This window comes from Anomaloglossus baeobatrachus, chromosome 3 (genome assembly GCF_048569485.1).
Source record: "Anomaloglossus baeobatrachus isolate aAnoBae1 chromosome 3, aAnoBae1.hap1, whole genome shotgun sequence".
Classification (NCBI taxonomy): Eukaryota; Metazoa; Chordata; class Amphibia; order Anura; family Aromobatidae; genus Anomaloglossus; species Anomaloglossus baeobatrachus.
The window spans coordinates 650,322,431-650,334,590 of NC_134355.1; the positions used below are offsets into that span (position 1 = coordinate 650,322,431).

The following is a 12,160-nucleotide window of genomic DNA, read 5'->3' on the forward strand; positions in this document are numbered from 1 at the left end:
CTTCAACTTAATGGACTTCACCCGCAACCAGGAGTTACCACGGGCATCTGTATGTTCGTTTGGGCCCACCAACACAGAGGCACTGACAGATGCCATAGATGAAGATGTAAGTACCTTCTGTTCTTCTCGATGAAAAGCATGTAAGCTTTGGATGCAGGTCATTAATTTATTTCGTATTGATTAATTGGGATTAATTGTAAATATACAGCCTTGTACAATTTTCAAGTTTAGCCGCACTCTGTTCTCATACTATTTAATGTCATGTAATATCTCGTACTACTTGTGCCACCACACTCCTTTTTACCATTGCATGCCAACTGTATATCGCTAATGGGGTATCATTTTCGTGATGCGGTTGTGAGTTCTAGTTTGTGAAAATCGATGGGTTTATCTGAAACTTAAATTTTCTGTTATTTTGTCCAGCAGGACTCTTCCCAAGTTGAGACACTATCTAGTGGCGACATTCCGGGTGTGGCGGAAAGGCATTCGCCCTCCACTGAACAACAACCACAGCGGCAGCGAAATATCCGAAGAAAGGCTGCCACACCATCATCATCCGAACAATTAATTTCTTTGGCAAGCCGTTTTTTAGAAAGACAGTCCAATACCGGTATGGACTTCTTTACAAAGATGACAGCAGATCGACTGCAAAAGTTGGACGCCAGTCAAAGAAGTCGTGCGGAAAGACTTATACTGGAAACGCTAAGTCGAGCCGCAGCCGGTAACCTGGAAGAGACAACTTCGCTGACCCCACCAACCAGGCTAGACCGTGGACCAGGTCCACAACCCTTATGGCCACAAATGCCAGATACATTGCACAGCACACCTGTGCGGAGGATGGGGCCTCCAGGAAACATTCTTGTGCACCCCACTCCAGAGTGCTCTTTTATGCCCCAGTCCTTTCTAGCACATCTAAAATCCACAAACAACCACTATGAAACCTGATGCTTCTTGTCGGTGTACTTTTCATTTTCCATAATTTTTTGGAAAAAGTTAATTTCAGTTTTGTTTTGTTAATTATTTAATTTCTTATACATATATATATATATATATATATATATATATATATATATATATATATATATATATATATATATATATATATATATATACATATACATATACGAGTTTTATTTTTGGTTTGGTTTGTAATAAAATGTGTTTGGTTTATCAATTGACGCACGTTCTGCTTAATTCTTGAGATAGTTAGAAGCAGGCCTACTTGGTTTTGTATTGGGCTGTGTCCATCTATACACATGCATAGATATAATGGGTGTCAGCAGGGTCGGTCTGGGGAGTCTGGAGCCCACCATGGTTAGGGGTCCACCTTTCAGTTTTCCACACACTGTAGCCTCATGCATAACTGTGGTACATAGAAATACTGCTGGGGGGGGGACACACTGCAGGAGTGCTACAAAGCACAAGGGTACCTTCACTTAGCGACGCAGCAGTGATCCTACCAGCGATCTGACCCGATCAGGATCGCTGCTGCATCGCTGCATGGTCGCTGGTAAGCTGTCAATCAGGCAGATCTCACCAGCGACCCAGTGACCAGCCCACCAGCCAGCAGCGATGTGGAAGCAATGCTGCGCTTGCACGGAGCCGTGGTCTGGAAGCCGCGGAAACTGGTAACCAACGTAAACATTGGGTAACCAAGCTCTTGTTACACGATATTTGCGTTGGTTACCAGCACACAATGCTTAGCGCTGGCTCCCTTGCACTCGTTGCCTGAGTACACATCAGGTTATAATTTTACCCGATGTGTAGTCTGGCTGTGTGCAGGGAGCAGGCGCTGGCAGTGAGAGCGGCGGATGGTGGTAACAAAAGTAAATATTTGGTAACCAAGGAAGGGGATTCCCTGGTTACCAGATATTTACATTGGTTACAGCAGGCTGTCAGACGCCGGCTCCGTGCATCCTGCACATTCCGATCTTTGCTCTCTCGCTGTCACACACAGCGGGAGTGCAAAGATTAAAAAATGAACCAGGGCTGTGTGCAACGAGCAGCGATCTCACAAAAGGGGCCAGAACGCTGCTCAGTGTCATACACAGCGAGATCACTATGAGGTCACTGCTGCCTCAACCAAACCGTGACTCAGCAGAGTGCCCACAATCGATCGTAAAATGAGCCATTTTACGGACTCTCATGTTTGAAAGTCGTTCAACAGGGCAACTAGAAAATCAAATCCCTCCATTTGGAAAAGTATTATAGCTCTCCTGATAAACTATGTACCTTTTTACCTCAAGCGCATGGGCTGGGGAATAGTTTTCGGTGGAATGTGTCATGGCACATGCAACAGAAATCAGTGACCATAGTGGACCGGGGAGGACATTTATCTCCCATCTGACACGTTCATGCCAGATGGGAGATAAATATTTTTATAACAGCGCTGTCATTTTCTGTATCGTGATCATCGTGCTACGGTGCATACCGGTGATCATGTGAGCGCGGACAGGAATACGGCCTGAATCATGATATCCCTTATCTCAGCTACCCCCTGAAACCAACGAGATTTTCAGACGCTGGGGGGCACTATTCACTAATTTCTGCATGCTGTTTATAAACGGCAGTGCAGAGGAAAAGGAAAGAGACCACCAGCCCTGGAGGGGGAAACGAATGGAACTGCCCGAGGCTGCTGACACGGGGCCGGTAACTAGTAATGTATATCAATATGTATGTGTAACCGTGTCTATCTATTAAGCGCCTGTGCAGGAGTGAATGCTGTGTGCATAGTCGTACTAGTAAAAGAATAAACAAAAATTTTTAAATCTCCTCGGTATTATACTTTATTTCAGAAACAACATACACTCACAATATAAATTACATCAGAAGGCCACTATATGATCTGATGCTGCCAACTAACAGCACCAGGGCCGTTAAAATAGTCACAGTATTTCTCTCGGCAAGTCTTAGCATCATCGGGGTTTCTGCCGTGTGCACAAGGCTCAAGTCCTGCAATCGCAGGACCGTCTGATCGCCAATTCCCGAGCAGCACTTCCCCACTGGTTAGGTCCACAGTGTCCACGAAGCCAGACGGACAGTAGCTATCAGTATCTCGACGACGAAGGAAATTATGCAGCACGCAACATGCCAAAATAACAGAGTCTATTGAGTCTAGTTTCATGTTAATGGGTGTGTGAAAAATTCTGAACCGATTGGCAATTATCCCGAAAGCATTTTCCACTACCCGCCGTGCCCGTGACAATCGGTAGTTAAAAATGCGCCTTTGCTCTGTAAGATTTTTTTGAGGATACGGTTTTAGAAGATTTGAATGAAGTGGGAAGGCTTCATCCCCAACAAAAACAAAATTAAATTCGCCAGTAGTCTGTGAGTTGGGAGGCAAGTGCAGGTCACAGTTGTTCAAACGATCGCCAAAACGTGTTTGCTCAAAAACACCCCCATCGGAAACTCGGCCGTTCATGCCAACATCTACAAATATAAACTCGTAATTGGCGTTCACCAAAGCCATCAGGACTGAAATAGCCCTTATAGTTAAAAAAGTATGATCCGCTGTTAGGTGGTTGAGTTATACGGACATGTTTCCCGTCCAACGCCCCTTCACAATTAGGAAACTGCCAGAGGTGATCAAAATCTGAAGCAATCTTTCTCCATTCCTCCTCCGTGTTGGGAAATTGAATGTAGCTGCGCAGACAGTTGTAAATTGCATCACATGTCTCAGGAATTAATACGCTGAGCAGGGGCCGTGAAATGGCTGAAGAAAAGTGTAAATCCTGCAGCGAGCGACCGGTGGCGAGGAAACGGAGCGTGACGGCCAGTCTTTCATCTACCGGGACAGCAGCACGCATTGCTGTATCCTTCCGTTTAATGACTGGTGTTATTGTTTCCAGCAAAAATTTGAAGGATTCCTCCGACATCCGGAGATAGTTCCTGAAATCGTGAGGATTCTTCTCCTGAAGCTCTAACCAGTTGCATGTGCGTGAATTCAGACCGCTTCTGCAGCCACTCTTGTCCACATGCGCAGTTTTTGTTTGGAACGCCTCCTCTCTGCCTTATTTTCTAGCTGAGCTGCCTCAAGCAGCAAAGCAGCCACCACAAGATTACACTCCTCATCGCTCATGTTGTGTAATCTAGGAAATGACAATGAAATGCAAAAAATTAGAATAGTAACAAAAAAATATCGCTATTATTACTATACATAGTAAAATTTAAGGAAAAATACGTTTAATTACATTTGTAAGTGTGCCACAAAAGGTACTGTATATGGTTGTATACACATGAGACCCCCTTAACCCCTTAACGACCACAGGCAGGCAGTAATATTACATCATAAATGTCATAATGTTAATGCCTGCGGTCCGCCGGCGGCAGCATGCCGAGTTCAGCGCACATCTCAGCGGATTTTCACAGCTGAGATGTGTGACTGCCAGGCACAAGCAAAATCGTTATCTGTTTGTGCCGATTAATCCTTTAAATGGCGATGTTGGCGATGTTAATACGCCAAATCTAAAATTAAAAAATATAAATTTGAAATATACACACATTTGGTATCGTTCAGGAATGGCCGCTCTATCAAGCAAAAAAAAAAAAGTAATCTGATCACGATACGGCATAGCGGCAAAAACATTTCAAACGCCAAAATGACATTTTTATGTCATCACAACTTTTGTGCTAAATGAAATAATAGGCGAGCCAAACATATCATATGCGCAAAAATGGTTAGCGGTAAAAACGTGTGATTGAGACGCTAACGCACTTATTTTACAATTTTTCATCATTTGGAATTTTTTGCAGTTTTACAGTACACTATATGGTAAAACTTATGGTTTCATTTAAAAGCACAGTTATTTCCGCAAAAAAAATGAGCCCTCACATGACCATATTGACTGAAAAATAAAAAAGTTACGTCTCTCAGAAAAAGAATGGCGAAATAAAAACGGAAAGCAAAAAAAAGGTCAGTCTTGAAGGGGTTAAAATGTCTGCCCATAGAAAAGCATGTGTACAGATAGTAGCCAAGCCCTCTCACCATTTGCTTGCAAGTGTAGAAGCATAAACACACAATGTTCTATAGCACAATGATAGATACTTATATAAATGTAATAATATTATGGAAATGCATTTGCGACCTCAAAAAAATTCCTACCTTGCAGAGTACAACGCCCAGAATATCTGATGAACGGATGAAGCGATGCAGAATGGACTGTATTGCGATCTGCTTGCTACACGCGGTCAGGGACAAGTGAACTAGCCCTACCTACAAAATGAACTGTAATAGAACAAACAATGGAAGACGCCCAATGAGACGTCCAATGAGAACGCAGTAGCGATCACCAATCAGAACAGAGAGGGCGTGGAAACCAACGAAGATGCACGCCTACGTGAGTCGTGAACAAGGTCGCTGTCTAGGAGTCACACACAGAATTGCGTCCTGCACAGCAGGACATCGCCTTTGAAGAAAACGAACCAGCACTGTGTGTAACGAGCAGCGATCTCACAGCAGGGGCCAGATCGCTGCTCAGTGTCACACACAGCGAGATCGCTAATGAGGTCACTGTTGCGTCACCAAAACCGTGACTCAGCAGCGATCTCGCTAGCGATCTCGCTATGTGTGAAGCACCCCTTAGGGTACCTTCACACTTAGCGATGCAGCAGCGATCCGACCAGCGATCTGACCTGGTCAGGATCGCTGCTGCATCGCTACATGGTCGCTGGTGAGCTGTCAAACAGGCAGATCTCACCAGCGACCACTGAACAGCCCCCAGCCAGCAGCGACGTGCAAGCGACGCTGCGCTTGCACGGAGCCGCCGACTGGAAGCTGCGGAGACTGGTAACTAAGGTAAACATCGGGTATGGTTACCCGATGTTTACATTAGTTACCAGCGCTGTGTGCAGAGAGCAGGGAGCCGCGCACACTGAGCGCTGGCTCCTTGCTCTCCTAGCTGCTGTACACATCGGGTTAATTAACCCGATGTGTAATGCAGCTACATGTGCAGAGAGCAAGGAGCCGCGCACACTGCTTAGCGCTGGCTCCTTGCTCTCCTAGCTGCTGTACACATCGGGTTAATTAACCCGATGTGTACAGCAGCTACATGTGCAGAGAGCCGGAGCCGGCAGCACAGGCAGCGTGAGAGCTGCGGAGGCTGGTAACTAAGGTAAATATCGGGTAACCACCTTGGTTACCCGATGTTTATCTTGGATACAGCTTACCTCAGCTGTCAGATGCCGGCTCCTGCTCCCTGCTCGCTTCATTTGTCGCTCTCTTGCTGTCACACACAGCGATCTGTGTGTCACAGCAGGAGAGCGGCTTTGAAGAAAACGAACCAGGGCTGTGTGTAACGAGCAGCGATCTCGCAGCAGGGGCCAGATCGCTGCTCAGTGTCACACACAGCGAGATCGCTAATGAGGTCACTGCTGCGTCACAAAAAGCGTGACTCAGCAGCGATCTCGGCAGCGAGCTCGCTGTGTGTGAAGCACCCCTAACATGAGAAATGTAGATTTACAAACAAACATGAATGATAAAGAAGATAAAGGAGATACATAAAGGGAGATGTGACTTTAGGGGGTAAAATAACTTCAGAATTACCTACAATAGCAATTAATTAGCAATACAAACAATACTGAGGTGAGCTCCTCCCTGACACCATTGAGGCCCACTGACTTTAAGGTACCGTCACACATAACGAGATCGCTAGCGAGATCGCAGCTGAGTCACCGTTTTGGTGACGCAGTAGCGATCCCGTTAGCGATCTTGTTATGTGTGACACCTACCAGCGATCAGGCCCCTGCTGTGAAATCTCTAGTCCTTGCCAAATGGTCCAGGCCATTTTCTTCAAAGGCGACGTCCTGCTGGGCAGGACACATCGCTGTGTTTGACACAGTGTGACAGGGTCACAGTGACTGCTGAGATCGTTATACAGGTCGCTACTGTGACCTGTATTGTTCCTGCATCGCTGGTAAGATCTCACTGTGTGACATCTCACCTGCGACCTCCCAGCGACTTACCTGCGATCCCTATCAGGTCGCATCGTTTTCGGGATCGCTGGTAAGTCGTTGTGTGCGACTGGGCCTTTATTCAGTCTATTCACAGCTGATTAAATGACAATAGGGTCTACATGAATATCCATGTTCTAGGAAACACATTCATTAGTAATTCAATGGAGATTTAAGACAACCAATTGGCAAATGAGGATTGAGCTCATTACCAGGTAGCTGCTTCTCTATATAAAGCTAAAAGTTCATGGGTCTTGTGGAATTATTCCTGAGACCTTCTCTGTGGAGATAGGACCTCTCAGACTGATCCCGAGCAAAGAGACATCACTCTACTAGAGAAGAAGCCAACGTATCATCAACTTCACCAAAACCCAACCCAGGTAAGACCACTCCTCAATTGTATATCTATTAGGGTTATGTATCATGGGTTTTCTTGCCATATAGAACTATTAATCCCCTTTCTAGCAACACCAGACCAGCCATAGATTCTTATTTTCTAACTTATCTTAAACCAAGAATATAAAAATTCTCTAGATATAAAAACACATTTATTTTCATAGAATCATTTTAATTTAATCTTAATTTTGACACTTTCATTGATTACAATATCTCCATGTGAAATATTTATGACAACCAACATCCCCACCAAGATACATTTTCAGGAGTTGTCACCCATCCTTTCCCGGAATGACATCTTTCAGTTTCATTGGCTTCTAATTTATGATGGAGCTTAATTATAATGGAACATTCCCACAGAACTCAGGATTGGGATCACCACATGATGTTGTATTAAACATATTCCTTATATTTCCTTTACAGTCCTACTGAATTTCTGTTGGTTAGCCCAAGGAATCAACAACTTTCAATTAACAATGGAGATTATACTTCAAACCTTGGAATTTCAGGATATTTCCGAGTGCTACGACATCAAGAAAGAGCTTGGCCGGGGGTCGTATGGAAGAGTCCTACTGGTGTAACGGGGTGCCAGGGGTGCCTCGGGGGTTGTAGTCGTGGCCCCTTTTTCTATCAGGCTTACCCCCGGCTCCGCCGTCACTATTGGGACAGGGGATTGTTCTGTGGGGCAGAGTGGTGGAAAAGAGCATACTGTCAGCCGCAGGAAGACTCTTCAGGCAGGGATCAGATAAACCAAATGACATCTTTATTGCACGGAGTTTCAAAGACAGCTCAATGCACTGATTTTGTAGCACACGGTCACAATTCCTGTCCGGGGAAATCTTTCCTTGTTGTCTCCTCTAGTGGGGATGTGCCCGGCTACTCCACTTCACCTAGGCTCCCACTCCGGCTATCACAGACTGGACCCACACCAATTCTGCTTGACCCTTGAGGACACTTCTTCTCTCCTTCCCTCCGTTCTTCCTGTCCACTCAGCTCCACCCTCAGCCCCTGGCTGTTCCTTCTCCCCCGTCCCGGAATCAACTCCCTTCAGCACACACTTCCTTTCCCCCTAAGCTGCCGGCTCCTCCTCCCTCCTCTACAGTTTCTATGGGGACAGCATTAACCACTTCAGAGAAAACCTGTGCTTCCTTGTAAGGGGTCTGCCCACCCCTTACACTGGCACAGGACAAAGCAACAGGTATGTGAACACAGCCTACATACATGACTATCTATATTTCAGTCGAGAATGTATGGGATAAATTATGTATAATAAATGGGGTACAAGTTATATAGCTTAATTAGCTTAACTAGTCACAGAGATGAGATATTTACCTGTTTATCCCTGGCAGAGGTAAACTATTTTAGTAACATCTGATGTAAAAATGCTCACACACATAGGAGAAAAGTCATCCATACCTGCAAAATCACTAACTAAGAGGTATAAGGGATTCCTGAATCTGCTCAGAGATATGATTAGGAAAAAAAAAAAATAAATGTTCGGACGTGTACAGGGAGGTTTGGAGAAATAGATGTTGGCCAACTAAGTGTTGGGTCATCAGCTGCTGATAAGGAGACCTTATTTCTTATGAGCATCCACATATCAACAGTTCTCATCACATTCAGCTGCATCTGCCAATGGGCTGTAGAAAAATCTCCATGTGTGTGGCCAAGTTTATTCTCTTATGTCATACAATTTGCCATCTAAAAATATCTGAGGTCTGCACCATCTAATGTGTTACTGACAAAAGATGTCGGGAAACACAAAGATCAATGGAGTTCAGTCTCCCAATACTTTTGTTCTCACTGACGATAAGTGTCTCCCAGATGACGCTGGCAGTGGGTCTCATGGAGAACATATTGTGAGCGGTCTGGTGTTCAGTGTTAGACAGCCACGGTCAAAATTATCTGGCAGTCACTTATCTCCATGGAGTAAAAAAGTATCATGAGATTGAACTTCAACCTCAGCCATGCCAAGTGTTCCTATGTACGGGTCAGTCAGGAGAGATAGGTGTCAGCTAAATAATAAGTTGTGTGTATTCCTCAGGATTATGTTTTTTATGTTCCTAGAAAAAAAAACCAAAAAAAAAAACAAAAAAAAAACAAAACCACACAACAATTGCAAATTGAGTTTATATCTTCCTGATCCTTCTGTTCAGACATCTGTCGAAATTATCTGGTTAGGCCAACATTATCCCAATGTGCATGATAGTCTTAATCTGCGTTTCCCTGAGTCTCCTCAAAAAAGAAAAAAAAAAATTCATATCTACAGCCAGTGGTGATGGAATGTATGTGAATAAATGTTTCTATGGGAAATAAAAAAAAATATATTTATATTTATATATATATATATATATATATATATATATATTATATATATATATATATAATTAAATATTTTTTTTTAGGAGAACCAGTGGCAATGAAGTTTGTGCAGAAGGACAGAACGTACCTGGACACCTTTCTGAGGGAGCTGTCTTTCTCCAAACTTTCTGACCACCCTGACATTGTTAGGACCTATCCAATTTTTTTTATGCACGTGGGACCACTAAATTATGATGCAGGAGCTGGCACCAGCGGGCACCTTGCATCATATCCAAAGGGAGGTAAGAAAGCATGGCTCTATATGTTATCCCATACTTGATCTCCAACCTTTCGTATTTTGTAATAGACACCAACAGTCAGGCGGAGAATCAAGATACAGCTGTAATAACAGTTAACTGACTAATGTGTATGGCGTCTTTGTTAATACATAGAGTCTATGTGTAGTAGAGGCTTCTATAACAATGCGCTGTGTTAGCTACTTCAACATCCACTGTCCCGACACCAGACAAACCTTCAAACTTTAGAACTGTTGGATTAGATAAGGCGCTACACTAGAAAATCTCAGGATATTGATCTGTTTTCTACAGGTTGGAATTCCGGAGGATACAGTCAAAAGATGCGCGATCCAGATATCCTGTGCTCTCGACTACATCCATAGCAGGGGATTGGTCCATCGGGACTTGAAGCCGGACAATGTTTTACTAATGGATGAAGACTGTCACCACATCAAACTGAGTGACTTTGGTTTGACCCAACAAGTGGGAACCTGTGTGTCAACGATGTCACACATTATCCCTTACATGGCTCCAGAGTTGTGTGAATTGAAAAAGGAAGAATGGTTATTGTTGAGCCCAAGTATAGACACCTGGGCCTTTGGTGTTCTTTTTATTATACTCACTGGCTATTTTCCCTGGATTGAAGCATTGAAAACTGATGCCTTGTACCAAGAGAAGATGGACTGGAAACAATGTTCAGACTTTACTCTACCACCTGTGACATGGAACATCTTGTCTAGAGAAGCCTTGAGCATGTTGGCCAACTATTTTGCTCACTGTCCCTGTTGTCGACATCCAGTGCGTTCGATCTTCAGCTACCTCCATTTTCCTTGGAAAATAAACATTGCAGCACACGGCAGCCACTTGGCAGATGAAGAGGAGTTGGAGATAAACGTTGTGGACAGCTAAACGTGTGACGTTTGATAACATTGCCTCACTCTTCAATCCTGGCTTGTATGTTGTTGTGTGTCATGGTGCACTGTTCCCTTATACTTCCCAGTATATTCTATGATACCAGTCCAGCTTTATTAGCCACATCAGTAGCAATTGTATCCTCGTACAACCTCATAGGCACCAAAGATTTGCATTAGAATTTATACTATTTCTTTTTAAGGCTTTTTTTTTCATTTTTTTCATATCTTCGTGCTCCAGTAACTGTTCACCTCATTGTCTTTATTATTATTTGTTGGATTTTTATCTTATTATTATTGTGTATATTACTTTTAACATTTAGTTGTTCAATAAAGTACATTATTTTATCTTCATTCATGGACCTTTTTCTTGTTTTTTATTCTTCTCCCTTGTTTTTATTTATTATGACGCTTGGTCCCACATGTCCAATGTAGTCCCCGATATGCCAGTATTGTCTACTGAGACATTATTCCATTATATTGATTTCTTTAACTTAGTGTATCATTTTCATCACTCTTTTCCCTTTGATGTATTAAAGAGGTTGGCCACTACTTTATCATTGATGACTTATCCCTAGGGTAGGGAAATCGGGAAGAGTCGGGCAAAGTGCCAGAATTGAAGCATCTAATGGATGTGCCACTTCTGGGGCGGCTGCGGGCTGCTATTTTCAGACTGGGTTTCAGGGAGAACCTCACGCTGTTTTTTTTAAAATGATTTATTTAAATCATCTTAGAAAACAGCTTGGGATCTCCTCTGTTTTTGATAACCGACCAAGGTACAGCAGACAGCGGGGGACTGCAGCCACAATTGTCTGCTTTACCTGTGCTGGGTATGAAAAATAAGAGGGTGCCCACGTCAGTTTTTATTTTTCTTTTTTTCCAACCAACATCTTCCGCATGTAATAAAGCGTGTGGATTGGCTGTGCTGCAACCTTTCAACAAACTTTATTAGCATACGAAAAATACCCGAACACCAAACTCAGACACAGACTTTTTTTCATGAAAACCCCCCTCAGTGTTTGAGTTAGAGACTCGGACACCCGGTTTCCCATATGAATCCCGATGATTGCCTTTCAGGGTTGCTCATCCCTATGCATAGCCAATCCCAGAGTGTGATAAAATCTGGGATTAGAGTCAAAGATTGTATCTTATCTGTATTTTAACCCAGATCTTATATAATCTGTATTTTATCCCAATCCATGAGCAAGATAACATGTTTTTTTGTTTGTTTTTTTTTAATTGAAGCAGGATATACATTTTGCGTATTTAATTCCAGAATTTAATCCTAGCATGATATACAATTGTGTA

At 43.4% G+C, this 12,160-nt stretch overlaps 1 protein-coding gene across 1 annotated transcript; it reads left to right on the top strand.

The window, feature by feature from the left end:
* The first annotated feature begins 9,092 nt into the window (after positions 1-9,092).
* On the top strand, positions 9,093-10,850 carry LOC142297360 (serine/threonine-protein kinase SBK1-like). Its single transcript, XM_075341590.1, is given in 4 exon segments — positions 9,093-9,273; positions 9,750-9,868; positions 9,870-9,947; positions 10,254-10,850. Coding segments are annotated over 4 exon segments (975 nt in total).
* The last annotated feature ends 1,310 nt before the right edge of the window (positions 10,851-12,160 follow it).